General features: G+C 39.9%; 1 protein-coding gene across 4 annotated transcripts in view; it reads left to right on the top strand.

The window, feature by feature from the left end:
• Positions 1–21,597, top strand: part of LOC134795411 (zinc finger homeobox protein 3) — a 140,484-nt gene extending 118,887 nt beyond the window's left edge. For 2 of the 4 annotated variants that reach the window (XM_063767244.1, XM_063767243.1), the window contains exon 5: positions 18,303–21,597. In XM_063767244.1, coding sequence (XP_063623314.1) covers positions 18,303–18,916 — 614 coding nt within the window. In that variant the 3' untranslated portion in view covers positions 18,917–21,597. The remainder of the gene's footprint in view (positions 1–18,302) is intronic. The other 2 variants (XM_063767245.1, XM_063767246.1) reach the window with 2 other exon arrangements.
• The last annotated feature ends 5,097 nt before the right edge of the window (positions 21,598–26,694 follow it).

Raw genomic sequence — 26,694 nt, 5'->3', positions numbered from 1 at the left:
ATTTCCTTTTTCCTTTTTATTTATAGTAATCCCTTTATAAGGTGATTACGGAAATGTGTTTTTGTGGACGTAAAAGAGCGCAGCGTGGGGCCCTACAGCCCTACACTCGTTCTTTACGGGCTTAGGCGCGGCGGAGGAAGTCGTAAACAAACAAACTCACACGACCACTCCGTCGACGAATTAAACGTCTCGCTAATGTAAGTACAATGCCTGGGAAATACTACTTTGTCACTATATAAGTGTTTAAACCAAGGAATGGATAGGTACTTGGTACTCTGACAACACACCGCTTAGACGTGTAAACCATCATTTTTAACAGTGGCGCTATTGTTTTAACTAAAACGGAACTTAGCCGCAAATAAACCAAGTTTCAAATTAACTCCTCATTAAATGTGAATTTACTATTACCTACATTGTTGAAAAATAGATGAACTTTAATCAGAAAATAAAATGGTCTAGAAGTTTTTCTTCCCTAAACAATTATCACTAGAATACAGTCATTACCAGACCTTGACCTAATTTTGCCACAAAAACTATTCTAGCACTTGCTATTCTATTATTTCCTCGGTTTCGCTCATGTTTATTGTAAAAAAATTCTAATACATTCGATAAAAAATACTTTGTTACACTCGCGAACAATGAAAAATTGTAAAATGGTAATTGCAATACTATGTGACCTGTTTAAATTCTTCTTGAGTGTACCATCACCTCTATCCAGTAACATTTAAGAAAAAGTCTTATTTAGTGATTTACGTTTGTTATGATTATGTTTGTTTGTTATTAATGTGGTAATTCTTGATAAGTAGATTAATTTTTGTGTTGTTCAATGATTAGGATTGGAGGTTTTCTAAAAATATAATTAAAATATACTCTACTAAAGTAGCAAAAGGCGGGCCGGTACAAGGAAAACCTTATCACCGTTGCACGTTGATAAAAAAAATTGTTGACATAAAAATATGTAAGAGCCCATACCAGTAGTTTTTGCAGCTCACTGAGTACAACACTTCTCATTCTTATCCCTTACCATTATAATCTTAGTTTTCCTATTAGAAATGCTACGCAGTTTGTATCTACTTTAGTGAGATAAATAGTCTTATTCGAAAGAAATAATGCGGATCTACTAACTTTTCTAACAACCTTTGAAACCGAAGAAAAGTGCCTCATTATTCCTCTCCCCTTTGCATATAATTGCATCTTTTTGTTTGAGCAATGTACCGCCCTGGGCCCTGATTTACGCATACAAGGTGTGCAATAATAATGCCGCCTCGCAAAAATATTATTCAAACACACAAACGTGTTCAGCAGAAAATAACTCTTAAATTTCAACCAGCAGAGCTCATTTTCGTGTTAGCCAGTTTTAATAAACGAACCATATTTACTGAAAACGTTGAGTAAAGAAATTGAGGGAGGTCTCACCCTCGCTTTTTTAGGGTATTTTTCTTGCGCCTCCTTAATTTATAAAGAAACTAGCTGCGTGGCTTTGATGTTAGAAAATTGAGAATTAATAATTGAACGTGAACGTATTATTTTATCGATCATAATCAACCATCAAAGTGGTAATAGCTAATTTTCTAACAAGTAAATTGTTTGCATAGATTCGATGATTTTCTTATTGGAGTTAGACGACTTACTACATAACATATCTATTTTCAATAACAATAACAACACTTTATTTTTACAATAACTTCATAACTATTAAGTAATCCTCAACTTGTACATTTTTGTAATTCAGGGTAAAATGTATTCAATAATTCATATTAATACAAAGTAAATATTGTTATTGAACTTATTAAAGTCGTTGTAATAAACTTTAGTATAACATTTTTCTTTTACACTTTCTTGTACATCCTTGTTTATTTAATCGCATTTAAATTAAAAAGTATTCAAAGCGCCTTTACTAACTTCGCACTGATCACGACAAGGCTCTCATTTCCGCGAAAGGAATTCCTTATTCCGTGCGATGACTTTCTTTAGCGTCGTTATTAAAAATATATCCTCTGTTCCCCTCCGAAAGAAAGTTGACTCATAATAAAGGCCGGCATAATTTTTCCTTTTAAAACTTTTTGATTAGATAAAATAATGGGGAGGTGGGGTGGTACTGAGGGTGCTCGCGGCGATCCGCCGATATCGGCATTATTCTAATTGTTGTTTTCTCTGAGGATGTTTACATTCCTTTGTATTCGGAAAAAAATACACTTCGTTAGGCCGCAAAGTTCAAATCGAAAATACGAAGGTAAAAATAGCTTAGTCTTCATTTATATTTACTTATTGCAAAAATACATTTACTTGAGATTTATTTTAAATACCACCCACAACTGAAGCTACCTACCAGAGTTGATTGGTGTTTTTGATATCCCTTGTAACGAATTTATTAGATAGGTCAATACAAAGAAATCATTGCCAAACAAAATCACTTGCGCAAACAGAGACCAAACATCGGCTCCTATATTAAATCCTTTTGGTACAGACTGCCTAATCGATTTAAATTGAAAAAGAAATCGACGTTTGTATTTGATATGTCAACGTCGTGTGCACTAACAGAATGTTTCAACTCAATGAGGACTTTATTGTTACAGAGAGAGGGTTGGTTTTAGCGCTGTTCTAAAAGTGTTACATATTAACAATCACGTGCCGGTTTATAACTGATTGGTTTTAATTTATTTCACTAATGTTTACATTACGATCGTGCAGATGTTCTGATTTAGACTGTCCATATACTTAAGACAATTTGAACAGTGTCAAAGTTGAAAGCCTTAATTATCTAAATTAGCTAAAGTCGTGACTAAACGTTATAATTATTTGTAATCATTCCTTGTTAACATTGTTTAATGCCTATTCTTAAATAAATATCAATATTGAACTTTCCATAGTTTGTTATATTTCTGACCGTAGATATTGTTATACCCTATGCCCACAAAATGCCTATCAAACCTTCAATTACAACTCAGTATAATAACTCCCCAAAAATATAAAATGTCACATTCTCCGTTTTAGGGTTGTCCCCTATTTTTTTTTCAATTTAAACCATTTGACAAGCGGCGCGTCGAACGCAGCTCCGGTCTTTCCGATGGCATACAATGGCAGTTTTCAATAAGATTGGTTACACTACACTAAGCAATGCAATCAATCAAAATTGCATCGATCTATACGGACGCAGGCCGCCCTACCCACGCCGGCCCATTAAACTTGCGTGCAACAAAAGCAGCTAAACAACCCAAATTTTAAAATAACCTTTCATGCAACTTATTGGCTAGGAAACAAATATTTACTTCAGAAATAACATGCATGATACCTATTGTGAAATAGTTAAGACATATAATAATTCATAATTCATTTATTTATTGCTTTGCATGTGTGTTTTACACTACCTACACGAGTTAATTGTTCCCATGACAAGTGCTAGTAAATAAACTATTAAACCAACAGAAGAATGTGTGTAATTATGGAAATTAATTGTAAAAGCGCTCGCGTGCCCACACGAGCTTCTTCAAGCCAAACAGAGCGTGAAATGCTTACAAAAACCCGACAATTACTCGTATCTCATAATTGTTCTTAATTGAAACATGTTATCATCAGTGTATCGTGTAATTTTTTATAATAGCCTCGTGTTCTTCCAACACTTCTATAATTTAATAACCATGTGTTTCTACCGCTTGATAGCATGCTTCGTATTTAATTATTAAAAGTCAGTGTTTTTCTGTTTGAATTTTATTCCTTCGGGTCAGAAGCGAGGGTTTGTTTGAAAGAGGCGTACAAAAAACAAAGTGGGAAGTTCTCATTAATACTAATATAATTGTAAGGCTGTAATTTCTCCGCTCGGAACGACTTATTAGTGAATAATAAATGCATGAGGAACGCCTCCGATGTGTTTTGAAATATTTCTTCATTTGTCTAACAAGCGTTTTGTCGTTTTTAGCTTTTTAAAATTCTCCACGCTAATTATAGTTTGTGTTTGTAACAGATAAATACACATCGTATTTGTTGGAACCAGCGGTTGGATCTAGTTAAAAATTAATAAAGTGGATGTAGTAGCATGTTGTTACATTTGCCGTTTGATAAAAGATTTCGATTTATCAACGATACCTACTATTCACTGCTTATACAAAAAAAAATGTAACTTATTATGAATATTACTAACCTTATAAATTACCTTCTTTCTACAATTGTAGTGCATAATTGTTTTCCATCATATTTTCATAGAAACGTACTAACGTGTCTTGCTATTTCAGGCAGTCTCGGTACAAAAAGTACTAAGGTTTACTAAAGTAAGTATCATGACATTCATGACAAATACGAACGTTTCCGAGAAAGTACGATCGAAAACAATTATGCACTACATCTGTAATCGTGCATAAACCGCGACTCAAACTGCAAAAACCGCAACGCACAACTTTGTAAAACAAAAGCACCATCGGCAGGCCCACAAAGTGATAATTAAGCCCCGCAGTTTCCCTGACCTGCCGCAATTTTCCCACGAGTTTTCCTCCTACCCTCCTAATTGTTGCCCTAACGAACCTCCAGTTAACCCTTCCGACATGCAAATCAACCCTTCACAGTTTGCCAGTTTTCGCGGCTTCATTGAATTAAAGCGAACATCGGCTAATAAGGAAAGGGTTGGGTGTATTTGTTTGCGAGATGATTCTGGTTGTTTAATTAATGATCTTGCCCTTCTGAGGTTTGTTTAATTGCGGAGTTTAGGGCTGGAGGCTGTGAGGTGATAATTGCTTTGTTTTGGGGAAGTGAATTATTTAATTGTTTTGTTGAGACTGATTTTTATTTCTTAAGTATTCAAGCATAATTATTATCTTACCTTACCGATTAACTACTTATTAATAACTGCAGCTGTGAATGCAGGTAGATTAATGATATTTTACATTTGACCTGTCTTAATTAAGTGTAATTATGATTAAGCCCACGTTCACTACTAAACCACAGGAAAATAAAAGCAATCTTGTAAATATTTATAGTACCTACCTATAGATTCCCTCAATCTTCCAAAAAACCTTTAAATTAAACTTAGCGTAAATCTTACATTTCCGAAACCGCCCAAACTTCACAACTCCTAAATCGCATTAACAGCAAAGTCTGTCCCCTCCTGAAGACCGCAAAAACCGAGTGGAGGAAAATCAAAGGAAAGTTAAATGAGCGAGTGTCCGCCCTCCGGCGTTAATTGCTTAATCGTCTCGTCGTGGGCGGGCTTAAGCCTCGCTAGAGGCCTTACGAGACGACGCCGACACGATTTTATACAACAAACCTCTTGAATCTTTTCTAAATTCTTTGAGTAAAGTTTTACTTCCAGAAGCATCCTAAAAAAATCCACCTGCAATTGTTATATTCTGAAAGTATAATTAATTCGAATTAATTATCCGGCTCGAAAGACCACCCTGTTAACACCATCGCAATACCTACTCAACTGTACTACAGATAAATTGGCGTAGATACAAGTAAGTACTTGTAAAAGGGTGAAATGAAAATAAGTAGAATGCAGGTTATAGATTTATAGATACAGTCGCCATCAGATATATCGGAGCGGCCGAGATGCTCAAAAATATCTGAACACGCTCTCTAACGCCTTAACAATAGAGGCGTGTTCAGATATTTGTGAGCACCTTGGCCGCTCCGATATATCTGATGGCGACTGTACTTAATGAATATCGTGAAAGAAATAGTCGTGTCGGCAACGTCTCCCAGCCTGACTAAGCCAGCTTAATTGTCCGGACTGACCGCTTAGCCGAGCCCCGACTTCCTACAAGTTGGTAATCACAAGGCTGCTTAATTACCCGCCTCGGACACCGGGAATTAATTCCGAGTTCACTTTGAGTACTTGTTTGCGAGGGGAGTCCCTCGGAGGTGTCGAGCGCTTTGATTGCTTTAATTTTTGTTTCTAATTGCGATTACGAGGTTGTTTTAGGGAAGATGATTTTGTGCTTTATGTACCTATTTAAGTATGATGCTATTAATTTATATGTGAAAATAAACGTTTTTTGATTTAATGAATGAAAGCGTCAAGTAAATCCCTTTTGTGACTATAGTCACTTAGTCTCTTGATACATATATCAAGAGAGGAATGGAAACTATTCAATTTGGGTTTTGTTTTCATATATCAATATGTTGACGGAGCTTTTTAAAAGCACTATTTGGAAAATATTGTGAATATCACAACTTTAAGGCATCTGTCCGTACTCGTGTTACATCAGTGTGTCGATCAGTGAGTGTAATGGACATTTGAGTCAACGAGAAGCCAGTTACCCTTTACCCCATTACCTGTTCCGATTAATTAGTGGACACGCGATTGACGGAGGAGGAAGTCGTTACCGCTCGATCTTCTCGAGGACTACGGTGATTCGCACGCCCTGAGATATGTCACGTCTTTCGTCTAGGGGACTCTTCAAAGTCAAAATCGTTAAGTCGACCATAGTAAACAAAACTGATAATGGAAATAATCTGTTTGCGCAATCTAGGGTGGCAGATAGTAAAGTGACGATTAGAGTACAACACAGTTAGGTGGGTGATTTGATTTAAATGAAGCTAGAAAATGTATTAAAATGAGAAAATTAAATTAAAAGAACCCAGGCTAACAAGTCTCGATTACAAATTAAACAAGCCAAGTGTCAGCGGCGGTGATTTAAGGAGATGAGGAAGAATCTAATTACAACGAGTCTTTCCGTGGCCTTCTTTAATTGAGAACTTTCCAGTGCCGCCGCCGCGGCCCCGCCGTGTTTGCATTTCCCCCTAATCGTAGCCCCGCGTCGATTACACTTTTTCACATTTTTTAATTTCGTTCGAGCTTTTAATTTTCTTCGCGCTCGCCTTTTCTTTTATAACGCCTCCTTTCCGTTCGCCGGCGATATTTCTCACCGCCATTATGCCGGGCCGTAATGAGATTTTCTTTCATTATGCTTAATCTCCCGATTAATTCAAATGTTAATCTCCTCTTTTCACGTAGCTTTTTTTACGAGCGAATCGCTACCGTGGCGAAACAGCGAGGCGTCGCCATCGTCGACGGATTTCGGGCGCGACATTTAAAATAATTAAGCGACGTGACTTTTAGGCCGGCGCTGGTTCCCAGTGGGCGAGCACGTCCGAGGAATAGGAGATCGGCCGGGCCGATTAGGTCATCAATAATTTAATTCGCAACAAATTCAAAACGCCGGTCGGCCCCCAGATAGGTGCGTCGGGACGTGTCCGGAACGCCAATGGCGAGTCTAGGACTGGGCAAATTGAAAACACCTCCGGCGCGGCTGTAAACACGTCACGTGATTTAGGTTTTAATCAAGTAGGGACGCGCCGCCCAGTCGTAATTGTGACAAATCCTCTGTTTGTCCGAAGGAACTTTTAACTCGCCGGCGAAGCGGCCGTAACGTCTGTTCGCACGTGCCGCTCCTACCGGGGAGACGGTTTTTTGTCGACACATGTGCTCGCTTCCACCCCCGGAGGCTTGATTAATTTTTAATATTTTTTCTTCCAGTTCACGTACGCAATTTTCACTTTACCACTTACACGGTGCACTTTGTTCCGAACGGGAGTGATCAAGTCACGTGCCTGCAGTAAAACTATTGACATTTTGAACTCTTGCTTCTTAGTGTCGGATCCAGGCCGTTTTAATCAAAGTTCAATGCAGCAATGTGACTAATTCCTATTACTATACGCGCGAACTGTGTTACTTGAAATTTAAGGTCTATATAAAGGGCTATTTTATTTTATTTTATTTTATTTATACGAGCTATGGATAGGTACAGGTGTCTGACAAAATTGTTTGTTCTCATGCCACTTTTACTATTAGGTATGTGGTGTAACAGAAGTTCACCTGACCTATCTTCATGCTTAAAGTGTAACAATAGTTAAATTGTGTGTCACTAGTACATGCCATTGAGTGAGTTAAGGCGACGTTTAGCTCGCCCGCGCTACTCCTACGGGCTCATTACCAATTAGCGACGATTAACACTGCAGTCGTCCTCGACGAGGTAATAAAGTTAACTCGTCCGCAATCTGGCGACGCGACGTAGTCGAAGAGACCTGACATTTCGCACTAAACACCTTTACGATTACCTATTACCAAGGACAGGATACTGAGAGGTGGATTCTCAGAGGCGTGATACAAAAAGCGAGTTAGTAAAAGGAAACAAAATCCGATGTACTCAATTCGGTTGTTTGAAAGTTTTTATTTTGTTACTTTAATGTAGGTTATCAAATTAGGTGTACGGTAGGTGTATGGATGACCTGATTTGTGGAATTCTATGTATATTTATGTTATCTATAGTTATAACAACTCCAGGTGATTAGTAGACTCTATAAGTAAACTTGTCATCTAAAGAAAGCCACATCTTTCCTCAAGATGGCGGTTTAACGATCTGTGCTCGGAAAACACAATGTACTCACCCAAAGAAAAGGGGTGTCTTGCGTACTGTAAAAAGCTTCAAAAGAATCCTTTGTTGAACCTCGTTTAAACCTCATCTTTCAGCAAGACAAAGGTGAAAGTGAAATGAAAAGACCAACGATCTCCGTAATCCCAGATTTATGAAACTCACTTACGGGTAGACGTTAATCTGTTAGCGGAAGAAATATCTTTAACAGTAGAATCTACGGAGCTACTAATAATTATGAACTGACTTTTGGGTACAAGAGTATGAGAGATACATATAGTCATATCAAACTTTTTGCTCGAGTCATAATTTATCCAATACCACTACAAACATACCCAGTGCAGTACGAATATGATGCTCGTTCTTGTCTACGTGACAGCACGATAAAACGGTGTCGTCACTTTCTATCCCACGGTGTTTTAACACTTTTTAAAGTGACAGTTTTATTTATCATGTGGATAAAGATGGCTTCGTTGTCGTCAATGCACTTATTTTAGACATGCCGTTAAACACACTTTGCATAATTACCTATTTTGGCATGAAGTTTTGGTATTTTGCAGAGTCTCGGCGCCTCTGTCCGTATAAAAGCCGCTTGCTCTTTAAGTAATCTGTCGCAATTATCGCGTGGCGCATATCCCGATTAGACGGCGCGACGACAATTAGGGCAGCGGACACTCGTGTTAGCGCAATGAGGAAACGCCTAAACACCGCTCGTTGTGCCAAAACGACTGCTTCATTGACAACCCGACAACGAGCTGTCCAAAAATTGTATTTCCTTGTAGTTTAGATTGCAGAGGTTGAGCGCCCAAAGAACTAGATTTTTCCGGTTTAAAATATAGACATTAGTTGCGACTTGATTCGGATTTTTACGCAATCCCGGCACTGCTAGTACCTACCTATAGGCTGCCTCATCCTAAAATTGAATGAAGATATTTGTACATACTAACCCGATGATTCCAGACTCAGTATTAGGTGTTATAGTAAGGAGGTCTGTTTCCGTTCGGAGTTATACTTCAACTAAAAGGTAGTGGCAAATAATAAATAACCACTTTTTCTTTTCACATACATACATTTATATATATATATATACACACACACAAACACAAATTCACTAGCAACAATTAACTTGATTGAGTCGCACGCTGATGGATAAGTTTAAATTTTATCTAGGTTAATTTATTTTTATTATAATTTAAGATAGTTTTACAATTGTTTGTGTCTTAATTCATTTATTGTAAAAATGTAAAAATAATTTCTGTTAGTAAGTATTTCCCCTTCCTTGGCTTTAAGGTTCAATTGTATAAACTCATTTGAGTCTGGGTTACCTACGAGACAGGCTGAGCCTAGTGTAGGATCCAGAGCAACCTGATATAATATACTTCTTAGCTGAGGTACCTACACTTTGTCAATTGTACATAATTAGGATAATCTTAGCCCCCCTGAAAATGTTTTTGTGTATTACCTACAATAAATTTTAGAAGTTTTTTTTGGAGTTTATATCAAATTATGATATTTCGTACATAAGTTATACCACAAAACTACATGCCGTACAAGTACAAGCAAGGAATCGAAACCATGACCTACGGATTAAAACCAGCGCCCTTAAAAACAGTCGGCTACCGGCATTAAGTAGGTACTCTTACGGTTGACTCCACGCCTGATTATTTTTAAGCCTAATGGAAAAAACCACTAACGAAAACGAACGGTCAGCACACGCATCTACTCCCCTATTTATAAATCACATCCGCACTCTTTGTAAATTCACCTCCGTAACCGTAACCGACCCTCGCGGAGTTCAAAGAGTGCGCCGTCCGGGGCAATGTCCAAATTATAAATTCGCATTAGATCGGACGCGCACGGTTCGTTTACCATTTCATTTTGGTTCAATATCGCCACTCTACTTTGTTCCACACACTCCCTGCGGCCCCCACGCCCCCTCCAGCGCCTTAAGACGCCGGGAAATATCTGCGTTTTAAGCTATATTTCTTTCATCCCTCATTTTTGCAGTTCGTAGCAATCTGAAATCCAACACGTCCCCCGCAGGGCCCCCTCCTCCGGGGGGTTCCCCCTACGTATTCTTGTTCCCGGATAAAAAAAGCGATATCTATTTATAAAATGTACGCTTGTACGTAACGTGTGTGGACGAGGATTAGCGCATGTGTGTGTAGGCACGCGAGTGTACGTGGCCCGCTCATTTGCAAACCGTCTCCTGAGATGACGTCCTCCAGTTGGTTATCCCGTTCTTATTGCCCCCTTCTTTCCTTGATTGCTGTGTATGTGGAAAAGTTTGGAGCTCTTTCAGTGATGGAAATTGATTTTGTCGCGGAAACGGAAAAGTTATAATACGACTTACTTCCAAAGTGTTGTCATTAATACTTTTATTCTCATAACGTCCACGGGATCTTTTAAACGATGTTCCCGAAGAGAGAGTATAGAGTTGAGGAAATGCTTTCACCGGGCGTTTATTTTTGCAATGCTTTTAGTGCATTTAAAAGTTAAAGTAATTTCAGAAGCTATTTAATAATTAAAAAGATCTAGCTAGTGAGAGAGGACGGTGTCGGGAGGGAAACTATTCTAAATAAGTAATCTGAGAGTGGAGGCGGGCGGCACTCGGCGGCTGGCGCAGTAGCCGCGCTCACGTATGAACGTAATTATCTCTCCCTCGCTCCCGCGGCGTCGTGCATTTTTTCGTACATATTAAACTCCCTCCCCGCGCCCGAGCCACTTCGCCCCGCGACTCCTCTTTTTAATCGATTTTCCCGACACAAGGGGTGAGTCCTCTGGGGTGAATGTAATTTTTTATGCGTTTTTTCCGACGGAGGAGACGGCCGCCGGAGGTGCCATTACGCCACGGCTTGCTGAGAATATTTTAATTATAAGGCATTAGCGCGTTTTATGATAGCACTCTCGCCAGAATTTATAAACGATCGGGTCTTAAAGTAATTAAATATTTGAACGCGGTGAGATTTCCCGAGCAGCCAGGGAAGTGGGATAATACTCCAGCCACTCGAGCATTAATATGATGGATAGAAAATTCGATGAAATCATTGCTTAATGGCCGTTAGGATTGCCGCGGGAGTGAAATTGAGTTTTTTTTTGCATTTTAACGTTACGGCGCAATCTGCACTAACTTATTTTTATTGCATTAGAAGGAAGGAAGTTATCGGATCTTTATTCGATGTTATAACTTTCTGATTGACATAATTTTATTACACATTGTTTTTACTTTTTATTTTGCTATGAGCGCGCTCCACTTTGCATATTATTGTGTGTGTGTGTGTGTGTGTTATTGTGTGTGTGTGTCAGATTCACGTTAATCAAACAAACTTCAAAATTCTGTCGAACTTACGAGTACAACACATCTACGCGAATTTTTATAGTTATACAGATTGCATATACATGTTGATTCAATAGCACAAACGTTTATGAACAACTTCAAAGTGTCCCGGCCACCCGCTGATTGATGGTGACCGTCCCTCTGCAACTGGCCAGTGGCGATTATCGCTTTAGATAGCGTGACACATCGTTTGCTCGGCGGTAGTAACGCTCGCCGATTGTTTTTGTTGCAGCCTAATTCTATCCGGTTCAAGGGATATGGATATAATCTTTAACAGAAAAAAACAGACTTCACAAAACAGTTTGGAATGCAATTTAAATTATTTACGATCCAGGCCAAATGATCGTCAAAGCCGCAGCAGTAATGTCACTCGATGGGTAGGATGACAGGTCATTTCAATACAATTTTGCGAGATTTGGCGTTTTTAGGTTACAAATTATACGGAGATGACACCTGTCATCCTACCCATCGAGTTTGGAAAATACTATAATGCATGCATGCAGCTGCAGTTGCCATCCGAATGTCACCTTCACTTGTGTAACTGATGTTCCTATGAAAGTCATACTATCTAGAGAAGCTAATATAATTTAGCAACTGTAGCTATCAAACAAAAACCGGCCAAGTGCGAGTCGGACTCGCGCACGAAGGTTCCGTACCATTCCGCAAAAAACGACAAAATAATCACGTTTGTTGTATGGGAGCCCCACTTAAATATTTATTTTCTTTTGTTTTTAAGTATCTGTTGTTATAGCGGCAACAGAAATACTACATCATCTGTGAAAATTTCAACTGTCTATCACGGTTCTCGAGTTACAGCCTGGTGACAGACAGACGGACAGCCAGACAGTCTAGTAATAATAGTAATAGTAATAGTAGTAATAGGGTCCCATTTTTCGGAACCCTAAAAACTAAACGATACATATCAAAAGTACTCACTGCAAACTATATTTTAAACAGAAACACGCATCTATCGTGTAATAAGCACATAACATCGTATCTTAATTCGATTACTGCGGTAAGTAAACGCGGACAAAGCGGATTCGAGTACTTACTACCTACTTACTCTGGTGGCGGCACAAAGCGCCGACACCTAAGGCTTCGTGTTAAGACGCCCTGGCAAGGGTTACATGACGAGTCTATATCAACCCACATGCCTATCGTAGTTTCTAGGTTAGTCAGGAGCGATGAAAACAGGTCAGTTTGTATAAATCTCATACGAAGTGCTCTGATTTGCTATTTTCTAAAAACTTTAATTTTTTATTTTCATTCGTAATTTAACTCGTGATGAACAATACTTTATAATTTTTATTTTTATTTACGGACCTATACGACCTTCAAACCTTCATGAAAAGAGCGTACCTACCTACTCCCGTGTTAAAAGCCGGCAACACATTCTGGTGCTGCAGGTGTCCTTAGGCGACGGTAATCGCTTACCATCAGGCGATTCGTCTGCTCGTTTGCCTTCTATATCGTCACTACACCTTATAAAACAAAGTCCCCCGTCGAATCTGTCTGTGTGTATGTTTGTTCGCGATAAACTCAAAAACTACTGAACGGATTTTCATGTGGTTTTCACTTATTAATAGAGTGATTCTTGAGGAAGGTGTAGGTTATAGTTTAGGTTTAGTTTAATTAGTTTAGTAATTCGATTCGAAGAAGCTCGTATTGAAATTTCATAAAGTAAATACGCATATCATGCCATGCCGTTGCACTCATCTATATAGAGACGAGACAGAGGGAGACAGATACTTGTATTCATCAAAACAGAGACTTTGAAACTATGTTATGAATTATATAGGTACACCTACTCTACAATACTCTACATTGTATAAGTAGTATACAATTCAAAGATAAATGTACGGAACGGAACCGTTCTAGCATGAGTGATCCTTATTTGATACTTCGAAGCAGAGGTCTCCTAACTACGGCTTACGGAGCCCGCGACATCAATAAAAGTTAAGGTTTGGCGTGCAATATTTTGTTTTGTTTGAATGCAAAGCAATAAAAACCCTACCGTGTATTCAGAATTATCCAAATGACCATCAGAAGGCTAAGGTTAACGCTGGCCTTATTCCACTAACATTCGCTCTAAGTCGAAGCTCCGTTAGCCTAATTGCTCGGCCGATGGGCGGGCGACAGTGATGCGCTGTCACTCGCTGTCCACTCCACTACGCTTACGGAATACGATGTTCGATGCTGAGATCGATTCAATGATAGAAATGCATGGTAACTAATTCAAAACCATACGTATCCCCTTAACATACCTACAGAAAGAGATAATCAATTGCGAAGTATTCTAATAACTCGCTTTATACTCGTATTCTATCAGCAAAATGTTTAAATTTATCAATTTCTTGCAAAGAAACCAGAAAATAAAATTTTAAGTTAATCTATGTTTACTGAGGAAAACATTTCTACCTAATCGCTTCAAATCTCTGTCGTTTAGATGTCGCTCAGTCCCTTATTTTGCCCAGTCTAATTACGATCCATCACGCCGGACTGACTGGTATCACTTCGAACTGCCCTTTAGATAGTTGATACCTTTAACCAACGTCGAAGTAAATATTTATTTACCATTTAATGCTAATACCTACATACATTCCCCAAATGCCATGTTACAGAAGAAAAGAAGTACCTAAAGCATCATTCTATGGAACTTGCTATGTACCTAAACAAACCGCCATATTGAAATTGTCTCTGAATGATTAATTTACTAGTGACTTTTGTTTACATAGTTAGCAAGTTCCATAGAATGACACTAGACTTTATACAAGCTAATTAAAATGTATAATTGATTAGCCTACAGCTCTGAAGTCAGTAGAAGCCCTGAACAATGCGTCCTCTAGTCCAATAATAGCTTCCTTAATGAGATGTAAATGAGCAGAGAAACGCCGTCGCCAGCGCGTTATAATAACGCGTAACGACCTACAAGTCCGGATTAAGAAGCCCTTTGACTTAAACCTGGCTACCAAAGAAACTGACCATTCCACGCGCTTTCCTAACAACGCAAAACGAACTCTAAAACCAACAGAGTAAAGTTCAATCTTGATGTTTGATTTACGTTTCTTGGATGCGATGTGTGGTCGTTTTAGTATCACAATAGTGTGGCTATTTTGTAACTAATTGGCAGAAAGGGTTGCGAATTAACGTCAGGGCCGCGGCGTGTTGTGGCAGCCGGCTTTGTGCTCCGTAAATACCTCGTTTATAGGTTTCAATTATACAATCATGCAGATAGGATAGGTGAATGCGTTTGTTGGAAGCAAATATCCTTAATCAAATTAGACTGATCAAAAAGACTAGATAATCTAAAGGCTTGTCTTTCTATGTGAATGAATATGGTTCATTTTCCATGTAGTTGACTGTATATAGCCAGACAGTCATACGTCAACCCTATTAAAGTGGTGGAACATTTGGCCATTTACGGCGATCATTAGCATGTCGATCCATGACATGCGTATGAGCAACGCCCGCTGCTGTTCTCATTACCAAGCCCACGATCCACCAATCGGAGCGGGCGATTGTTAACAGCCTGATTGAAAGCTATGCTCCGTTTCGCACGACATTATTCAAGCAGATTCCCGCATGAGATTAGGCCGGGATCGCGTCGGTGCCGAGATAAGTATAACTTAGGAGTCTGTAGAGGCAGTTCAAGCTATGATCGTATAAAGCTCGGTTATAAAGTACATATATACTTCCTGGTGATATTTACGACTTCTTTGCAAGGTTGTACAAAGTCATAACAATTATGATCTACCAAGTGTATACAAGTGACAGTCAGCTGCAGAAATAGTTGACCCCCCCCCCCCCCCCAGAAAATATTTTTTTACACAGAGGGGTTGGTTATCTCTACAGCTAACTCTACATCCCAACGTATTTAATATGAAAATAAATGTTATTCCTATTTAATCTTCGTTTCTTATGCAGCGGCACTATAACTGATGGCGAGGTTTCTAAATACATATTATTTAACTTTGAATATTATTAGTGTCAATCGAATCGAATCCATTCATCGGTTATATTAAAGGTGTCCATTCCAAAAAGTTAATATGTATCCGTGGGGCCCTGAATCTTTTAAAATAAATTTCATCTAGCTGCTTCATTATACAGTTCGCACTAGCGATATAAGGCCTGGTACCTTTTAACCAGAGAAAATAGGAGGGAAACTGGAGAGAGTATCTGTATCGGTGCACAATCGCTCTTGTGGCATGGCCCTTACTTTGAGGCTGGTATGTATTATGCATTCGCGAATATAGCCCGCATAAAGCAGCGTCCGAATCAATTACAGCGCGGGGCTCGTTAGAAACGCATCACGCATGTAAAATAACCTGCGCGAGCGACTTTCTTGATCCTGGAACAATGGAGACCCCAAATTGGATGGTGATAGTGTCTTTTTGGTTCGGTTTATATCTATGACAGCTGGTGCGAGTATTGTTCGGAACTAGTTTAAATTGCTATGTTTAGTTTAAATAGTTTACACGTTACTGTTTGTTTACTTAAAACAAACATTTGTTGGTAGGTACATAAGTCAGTTTACAAGGTTTTAAACGTACAATTTGTAAAGGCATTCGTAGCGACGATGACCCTCACTGTAAGAGGCTTAACCCCTTTGCAGCCGCGTCTGAGAGCTCGCGAGAAGGCGTTACACTGAAAAAAAAAACCTGGTACTGGTAACCAGAATCTGGTTAGCTGTACTATATTGTCTTGTTGTATATGTGACGACAGGACACTTTGTAAACATAACCAGACCATTCTTGTTAAATTAAATTTGTTAATTCTATGAAGTGTATAGTAGTGGGTATAAGACTTTTAGTAAACCCAACTAGCCGGTCTGTTAATGGTTACTAAATAATACAGTAACATATACGTTCCTGTCCTGTTGTTATAACAAGGTATTCAGTATATGTAACTGAACGATTTGTGCGGTGTACTGGTTTTATATTGTTCACGTTACCAGAACGCACTGTGCTAATGGGGCTTCTAAGCGAGCCATATGTTCACTGCAATATGTGGCCGGCAACTATTGGTGTCCTCTTACTCACATGTTAGAGAGGGACACTAATAGTTGCCGGCCACATATTGCAGTGAACATATGGCCCGTTTAGAAGTCCCTTCAGCACAGTGGGTTCTGGTTACGTGAACAATATATAACCAGTACACTGCTCTTCTAGTAAATACAGACAAGTTTTACACACTTATTTTTTTTTTATTTTATTGATCAAATAAGTAACACAGCATTACAGTAAAACCAAGGCACTGTGACACTACAAAAGAAAAAAACATTTTGTCTCCACAAAGAAAACAATAGACACAAAAATGACATACAAATTAAACATTGGATTTGGGCGACGACGTAACAGCGTGGCTCCGTAGCGTCGTCTGACTCGGCGTAGGATTCGGCAGGTTGCCCCGGAACCGCCGAAACACCACACCCTTCGGCCAGAAGTCCGCGCTTGCGATGGTGTCCTGCAGAGGCCGCGGCACGCGCACTACAAATGAACTGAAGTGCACATAGTGACGCGACTGTAGCTGGTGCACCCTCAGCGTGTAGCCAGTCTTCCGGCGGACGTACTCCACCACCTCGTCGGCCCCGGCGGAGTAATGCAGGCGAGACACGTAGAGCGCCTTACTCGGTGTCGCAACTCGTAGGCCAGAATTAACCGGCTCCGCAGTGCCACACAGAGTTTTACGAGGCGCCCTGCGCGCCTTGCGTTTCCTTTCCACCAGTTTGAATCCCTCCTTATCCACATCGGTGCGGGAGGACTTTTCCTTAATCGGAGCCCGCACATTTCACTGTGTCAGCAACACGCAAACAACACGCACTTATACTATACACTTGTACTAGTTTACAATAAAATTATGGACAGGATCTACGTAAATAAAACATCGACCGGCCGGAACGTAAGACGCTGGCGTAATGGCTGCCGTTCTGTGAATTGCGCAATTCCTTTCTCCGCCCCCCGCCACCCGCGCATACACCGTGGTGTTGGCACAACTGTTTGATTCGTTCAGACTACAATGCATTATAGTAACCACAACATAATAACTTGTAACGTGTACACTCGTATCTTTATTTTTATATATCAATAGTTAGTGTTACGATGCATATATTAAACGAGACAAACGTTTAATATTTACAACACTTGCATCTTTACATATACAACGAAATTGTAAGCAGTACTAAATTGCATTTAACTAGAATTAAACAGTGATGTTTAAAAAACAAGTTTTACACGATACAACATTTTTTGTTATTACTACCGGATTTTAGTAGGTATAACTATATTTTTAATTACTATACGTTCTGGTAGTATTGTAGAAAATTATTTTTTTCGGTGTACACATGTCGATACTTAACCCTATAGACAGCTGATTTATTTATAGCCGTATTGCCAGCTACATATTTACACGGTGTCAAGTAGCACATATTTTATTTAAAGATGCAAATTCCCATTTTGTCTTATCTGAATAGCAAGTGTTATTGATACTTTATCTTATCTTCCCATGTCGTACTTTGTCTTACAGGTTAGGTAAGATAAAGTACCTTATAAATTTAGTAATAACCAAAAAACAAGAAGACCAACGTAAGGTTTCTTTTGTTACAGGTGGCAACCCTAGCACCCCGCAACCTCAACCACAGCCGCAGGGTCTGATCGTGGAGACGGGCAACGGCGCCAGCGTGCTTCAGCTGCCGGCCACCACGCTCGAGCAGATCCGCCACATCGCCTCCGACCCTGGAGCGTCGACCTTGCGCCTCCCACCGCCCGCGCCTGAGCCACCTGCCGGCGCTCGCGAGCTCGATTTCGATCTCTGCTACGTGTGCAAGCACTGCAAAGTGGCATTTCCCTCGCCCGGGCCACTACAAGCGCATCAAGCTCGTTCGTGCTACGCGGGCCGAGAGAACGCGCGCGGCGTTATCAGAGTCGTCCAGCCCGCACTTGAGTGCCGCGCCTGCCCCGGGGAGCGCTTTCGCACAGGGGTAGACTTCCGTCGACATGCGGAGACAGAAGCGCATTTAAGGAACGCAGCGCCACCTCCGCCCCCTCCCGCCGAACCTTTGACGCACGAGATGGAGGACGTGGTGAACCAGATCACTCTGTTGGCTGCGCGCGCCGCGCAGGACGCCTCATCTCCGAAGGATTCCAACGCCAACTTCTGCGCGCCTAGCCCTCGCTTTCCCCCGCCCGGCGAACTACCCCTCGCCAGCGCCGGACACTAATCCTAATCTGACGAAATGTATAGTTACTATCCTAGAGCCCCTCGCTCTCTCCGTTGTCCGACAACGCAGCAGTTCACTATTAGATCTTAACGCTTCTTTTCGTTGATGAATGTAGCCGCAGAAGCGGCACTTTCCTAATGAAACATTTAAAGCTTTTAGTTTAAGTATTAGGTTAATCACGAGCCGACCGTCGTCCCGTTTTAGAATCTAGTCGGCGGGCTGCGCCGACGGCCGGCGTTTAGTCGGCGGGTCGACGGCGCCGACGCCGCGCGCCGCGCACTGGGAGGCGGCCGCGGCGAGCGCCGCGCGGCCGCGTATCGCGTGCGCACTCATATCATACGTTAGACAGGTTTTATTATATACGTTTATCGTGACAGCACGCGACCGCGGCCGCGTCGGCGCCTTCTCTTCTTTAACATCAACTCCCAGGAAAGCAAGTTCCTATCTTTATGGCATATAATATTATCGATATTGATAATTACGATTTAATTATTGTTTAAAGCTATGTAATACATACATATAATCGTTCTAATTTTAGGCATAGATACGTTCTCGTAAGAAGTTCCTGACGCATCGTAAATGTATGAAGATATATATAGTGATATACGTATATGATTTTTTAAAACATGAAGCGAAGTTAGGTACGTATGTTAAGCAGTAGAGCGGTGGCGGCCCCGCGCGGTCCCAGCTCGCCGGGCGCGCCTGTACGCGGGCTCGCCGCGCGTTACCTTTCGATGAAAGTGATGTCTGTACAGGCCAGGCCACGGCCGCGCCCGAGCCGCTCGCGGGGCGCGACACCGCGTAGGCTTATTGGTAACGGTTAATTATAATTATTATCGTAGCAAACTTTTCCAAAACGAACGAACTCGAAACTCGGGCTGCGCGCCAGCGCTCAGCCTACCTCGCAAACAAGTGAGTTTATTTTGGAACTAAGTGTGATTCTTGAATTTTTATTGATATAGTAATGATTATTAGTAGTGGCGTAAGTGAGTCCAAGGGCATGGAGGTACATGCGGCGCGGCGCCGGCGTCGCGGCCCTCTCGCATGTACATTCATCACTTTACCGTGTGCGTGGAGTCCCTTATATTTTCGATGGCACAGATCAAGTTATTTGAAATATTTTACATATTTACATTTTATCTAGTGGAGTTTACTACAATATTTTATCTACGAGTGAATCCTACTACAACATTGATTTGTTTTTTAGTAAAGTGCAATGTTTTATTCCACCGGTTACCGGAGGTCCTTGTTATCCTATAGGTATGTGTGCAATGACTGCGCGCGCGTCGCCTCCGCCTCCGATCCGCTCCTCGCTCTGTTCGCTACTGGAGTTACCTATACCAACGTTTTGATTGAAAATTTTATTCTACTCTCAATATTGAGGAAATTATAGCGAAGAGCGCGCCTAGTAACTTCGTAATGCAGACGAAATGCTTAGAGATACGGGAAAATGCTACTATTTATACTTAGTCCTTGCACGACTCATATTATAATTCGTCTCGACGACAATTACGCAAATTAAAACTTTTGACAACTATTTAAAAGTGCATGCTGAATATTTAAAGCAAAGTTGCTCCAAATCGTAAGTCGTACGAATTAAATGGCTGCAATTATATTTGGAAAGCGATGACAGCTTCATCGAGTGTTATCGGAAGCGGAGGCGACGCGCCCGCGAGTTGACGCGAAGGCGCGCGTTACTACAACATATTATTTTATTTGGTGGTTGAGTACATGAGTTAAGGCTAAGTATTACGAGCGACTGCTCGCGCGGTAGTTGTTGAAGTTGTGTTCGCCCGCGCTCCGCGCCGCACCGCGCCGCACCGCGCAGCGCCGCGCCGCGCCGGGCCGCTCTAGGTTCCTTAGGAGTTTTATTTGGATCGGTTTTGTAATCGGAAGTATGTAAGTTTGAGTTAGCGTAGGTGGACAAGTCGGTAGTACGATTGTGTCTCCGCGGACGTCAGCCCGCGGAATGAATCATGGTTCCTATGTATATTTCAATATTATCGCATCTAGAGTTTCACTATACTTTCCGAATACAAATTTTAATATTTAAGATTAATTCGGATTAGTCTGTTGTATCTGCTGCAGAGTGCCCACGGCCATGTTATTTGTTTATTTGTATAGGATACTTCTCTTTGTTTTATCATTTGTATAAATGTAATCTCAGTGTACCTTGATATTAATTATTATATTTTTTTGTTATTCTATAAACATGAAAGTGTGTAGACTGTCCTAATCCTATAGGTAATGTTGGTTACGAATAAGTTTACGATCGTAAAAAAGGTAGCACTTGTGTCTATCATAGTTCCTAATACTGTGTAAACGAGAACTTATTTTAAAAATTCTTTACTAGTGAAATATACCGTTCCTACTATTTTAATCTAACGAAAAATGTTATACTGATCCAAGTGAATAAATCATTTTCAAATTGTAAAATTTTATTGATGCTTCGAAATGTCAATTTGTTCTTAATTTGTTGATTGGTGTGATTTGGTAGCAAATGTTTGTCACTTCTCCGAGAAATATTGTTTTAGATAATTTCGTAGCGTTTAGTTTCTTGTACCGCATGGCTGCGCGTAGGCCTCTACGCGCTACGCGCTACGACCGCCGTAGCCACAACAGATAACGAATACATTGTCAAGTGTAAATGGTAAAAATAAACTCAAAGTTAGTTTATCAGATGACGGAGTTTTATTTTACTATCCTTCAAATAACTGTCTAGGACTTTATAATAATGCAAAATCATAGGAGTATAATACGAGCGTAGTTCTTAAACTGGCTCAAGTACACATAGGGAGCATTTTCCTCGTATTAGAATAAATTCTCAAGCGCAGGAGGGTAACTTAACAAGGAATAAGCATTTGATAAAAGAGGTAAGTATCGTTAGAGAAACAACTAGGTACCTACGTTGGTAATTTGAGTGCCTAGGGTTTATTTTTAATGATTCTGTGGATACTATTCAGCGGCAGTTCCATTTCACTACATATCGTTATCTAAAAGAAAATACACGAATTACAGCCGTCTTCGAAAAATCGGTGACTGTAATTTGTATCTTCTGCAAGCTTATGTTGTGTAATAAATAAATCTACATCAAGTCATATATTTAAAAAAGATCCCGACTAATTTGAGAACCTCAGTCAAAATCTTAAAATCAGTTTAAATAAAGACTTTCAAAGTGGCACATTCAGATTAAAAAAAAAACAATGTGATTTTAAGGTCAGTGCGCATCAATTGCACTATTTGCACTCCTATATCGATATAAGACGAACACCCTGAGATCAAAAATAATATTCGAAAGTATCCTATCCTGCCTAGGGCTTAGCTCGATCTTGCTAAATACGAGTATTCAGATGTATATACAACATATGTATTATAAAAGACAAAATAGTTTGATACATGCCACGGACGCCTCAGAAATTCCATACTGACCTGCACGATGGAGGACGAACGTAAGTACCAGTAAGTATGTAATCATGTATACATACACATATATTATATAATATATACACATATCAACCTAGCCCCAAACTAAGAAAGGCTAGTAAGTAGGTATCTGGTGATGTGATGATACACATACCGGTAAGCTGCGGCGGCAGCACGGTCGTATTTTTATCGCCTGTCAACATTCCTGTCACGTTCTAACAAGTATGTAAGTGCGAAAGTGACAGGCGTAGTGACAGACGATAAAAATGCAACCATGCTGCCACCGCTGGTGTTACTTTGATTCGTGATGTAACATTGGTCAGCTATTTTTAAACTATAAACCGTAAAATTAACTTTCTAAAATTATAAAATTCTTAAACTAACGTCCATAAACCAACTCCATATTCCTAAAAAAATTATGATCAATGTTACACCACGACTCAAATTCACCCCAGTTATCGGTACCTAATTAAATTAGATGTAAATATCCTAAACTTAGAAACAATTATCCGTTATAAACAAACAAATAAGTAAATAAATGTCCTTATCGTGATACGAACCAATGGCATCCAGTTTTGTAGGCAGGGTCACTACCGATTAAAGGGGCCCACTGATTAACAGTCCGCCGGGCGGTATCGGCCTGTCAGTTGTTCGGAACTGTCAAAATTTTGTTCTAACTGACAGGCCGATACCGTCCGGCGGACTGTTAATCAGTGGGCCCCTTAAGCTATAAAGCATCACGATAATTGATCTAAATGAAGAGTAAGATGCAATGGAGTAAACACAAAAATGGGGTAATTATGAAAATAACTAATTACTACTCAACTTTTTAACGGTCTAGTACCCTTACCACGAGTCACTGATAGTGTCAACAATTACATATAAGTACGCTAACAGCTACGTAACTTACTTTCTATGCATCTCTCGTACTGACATATTAGTGCGAGCGAGTAAGTAAATATTTTTTATTGTTCACCATACAGTTAAAAATATACAGAAAATTAAATACAGTTAAAAGCTAATTAACAACGGGCGGTCTTATCGCTAAGATTGCTAAGAAGAACGCGCGAGATGTTTCTATGTAAGTACATCGTTGAGATTACCTATATAAAGTAAATTACGTAAGCGTGTGTCACTGTGACACTGTCAGTGACTCGTGGTAAGGGTACAAGATTATAAGAAATCAACAACAAGCCTCATTGCCACCTCCTCCTCCAGTCCTAAAAAATCTGCTTAAGAAAAGTATAGAAAAAGATAACATTACAGGGTAGTATGTAATTTTTAGTGTTCCGTACAGAACTTTGTTCACGGAACATTTTATGGGATCACTTCGGTCTTGTTTCCTTATAATATCTTATTGTAGCCCTGTAAAAAACAAACCATCAGCGGAAACAACTGAAGTTGACGATATATAGTTTGCGCGTATTCGCCATACAAGTTGTTTGAGACTTGAGAGTTCGGTGTAAAATATACGACCAAACTAAGAGCCCTGGAACAGTATTCTGATGTAAATAACTATTAGCAAAAACTCTGTTTCATCATCATCATTTCAGCCTATATACGTCCCACTGCTGGGCACAGGCCTCCTCTCATGCGCGAGAGGGCTTGGGCTATAATCCCCACGGTAGCCCAATGCGGATTGGCTTAAAAACTCTGTTCATCTGCTGAAAAATTGTTTTAGGTATGTCACTTTAAGAACAGCGTTGATACTCTTAGGCCCACTTGCACCATTCCACTAACCCGGGGTTAACCGGTTAAACCTGAAGTTACCATGGTTACCAGTACAATTTGACACTGGGTTCACGGTTAAACCGCTTAACCCCGGGTTAGTGGGATGGTGCAAGTGGGCCTTACAAGTATTTTTTAAATTATGTATGGCTGTAATATTTTTGAAGTGTACAAGCACTAGTTGATTAACTATTATTATAATATTTCTACATGACACTAAAGCTCTCCAAAGGGATCAAAAGATCGGGGTTTATAGGCCCGTGAAACCCAAAATAGAGATACAAATTTTATAATAATGTTTATGGCGTTTTATTAAACATTAAATTATAAAAACAATATCATAAACCCAAATACACTCTTCGGGTGCATTGCAGAATGCAGACCCGATCAACGTCAGAGAGTTATCTACATATGTCTATCACACTTACTGCTTAAATATGTCTGAAAAAAAATGTTCAGGTTTTGATCTTATTATGGTACAACCTTGATGACCGCTCGCATTTTTTGATGCACACGAGATGTACTGTGAGTGGTATCAAAATTCAAACTCAAACTCATTAACAAAGTCCAAAAACTGAATATCGTTCTTGCTTCTCCTTACTTCGATTGCGTATTCTTGCGTCGTCTTCGTTCTTTAACCCAAAAACGTCACTGTTTACTCTGTCAGATCACATCCATAACATACCCAGATCAAATTCATCATGTTGTTACAATCTCAATACGCCTTGATCATAAACAATCAATTTTGAGAGGAAGCCCTTGAATTTCAAGTAATTTAATGAATCATGCGTTATTTTTGCGGAAATGCATTTTAATTTAAAAAATAAGATTGCTTTGTTAATCCAAAATAATAACGTGCAACTCAATTATTTTATTTTACTATTTTCATTATAATCGGTGTTTATTAAATGCAATGAATGTTAGCGTCCTCAATTTTATTTAATTATTCATATTCATTCTTAGGCTACGTAATGTATCATTTACATTTCATTAACCAGAAAGAAACGCATCAACGCTGAGATCGCTGAGAGATAATATCTATAACAAATCCAGATCAAATTTATAACCTGTTGTTTCAATCAGAATACGCCTCATGTACACGGATATGATGGTCGTTCTTGTCTACGTGACAGCGTGATAAAACGGTGTCCGTCACTTTCTATTCCACGGTGTTAAAAAGTGACAGTTATTTTATCACGTGGATAAAGATGGATAAAGCTATCCATAATACGCCGTCTGTACGGATATGATGGTCGTTATTGTCTACGTGACAGCGTGACAAAACGGCGTCCGTCACTTTCTATCCCCCGGTGTTAAAAGGTGACAGTTATTTTATCACGTGGATAAAGATGGATAAAGCCATCCATAATACGCCGGCTGGTCTATATTGATGCAAGCGATAGATGCAGATATCAAAAACATACCAAAATCAGATACATTGTTGTTTTTTTTAAGTTGAAATATTAGAGGGAGGTACAGCTCGTTAGGTTGCGTCGCTTATAAATGATAACACCTCATATATTAAGTTCCAGCGCCGTAACTCCTAACCTGCACAGCCAACATTTACACAACTTATGCAAAAAGAGACAACATAAAGTAAACATTATTACGCCAAGCCTGGAAAATGAGTCTTTCGGGGGCAAGCCAGTCGTGAAACAAAATCTTCAAACAGCCCCAAACACGGTCTCTAATCAGGCCGTGTTTGAAGAGAAAAGTAAAAAACAACCCTTAGTTCGATTGGCGGCACTGTCACACGGATGCAAAGGGGATCTCACTAAGTTATTGATTATATCGGAATAAGTCGCGAGGGGGGAACCCCACCGCCTTGAGGAGGTAAAGGATACATCAGCCGCATTATTTTACATATATGAAACATAGTTGCAGTGAGGAATTTAGGAGTGTGGGCGATGGAGGACCGTAGTTATATACGGAAGGGGTCCGGACCCAGATGCGGGGTAATCTTTTCTTTTGTTGATTTATGTTAATGCTTCCTAGATAGTTATAATTGATGGATAGCCTGGGTCATTTTTTAGGGTTCCGTACCCAAAGGGTAAAACGGGACCCTATTACTAAGACTTCGCTGTCCGTCCGTCCGTCCGTCCGTCCGTCCGTCCGTCCGTCCGTCCGTCTGTCACCAGGCTGTATCTCACGAACCGTGATAGCTAGACAGTTGAAATTTTCACAGATGATGTATTTCTGTTGCCGCTATAACAACAAATACTAAAAACAGAATAAAATAAAGATTTAAATGGGGCTCCCATGCAACAAACGTGATTTTTGACCAAAGTTAAGCAACGTCGGGAGTGGTCAGTATTTGGATGGGTGACCGTTTTTTTTTTTGCTTTTTTTTGTTTTTTTTTTTTGCATTATGGTACGGAACCCTTCGTGCGCGAGTCCGACTCGCACTTGCCCGGTTTTTTTACGTCTGCTAACCATTTTTGTGCATTTATCGGTGATTTTATGATCTGTTTTCTACATACAATCATAGTTGGTCATTGCAGATAAAATTACTAAACAGCAGGCCTATTATGGATGGCTTAATCCACTTGAGAAAACATCCGTCACTTTTTAACAGACCGCGAATGAAAGTGACGGATATCGTTTTATCACGCTGTCGTGTAGACAAG

The sequence above is a fragment of the Cydia splendana genome, chromosome 12 (genome assembly GCF_910591565.1).
Source record: "Cydia splendana chromosome 12, ilCydSple1.2, whole genome shotgun sequence".
Lineage (NCBI taxonomy): Eukaryota > Metazoa > Arthropoda > Insecta > Lepidoptera > Tortricidae > Cydia > Cydia splendana.
This window is presented reverse-complemented; position numbering and strand designations above follow the sequence as displayed.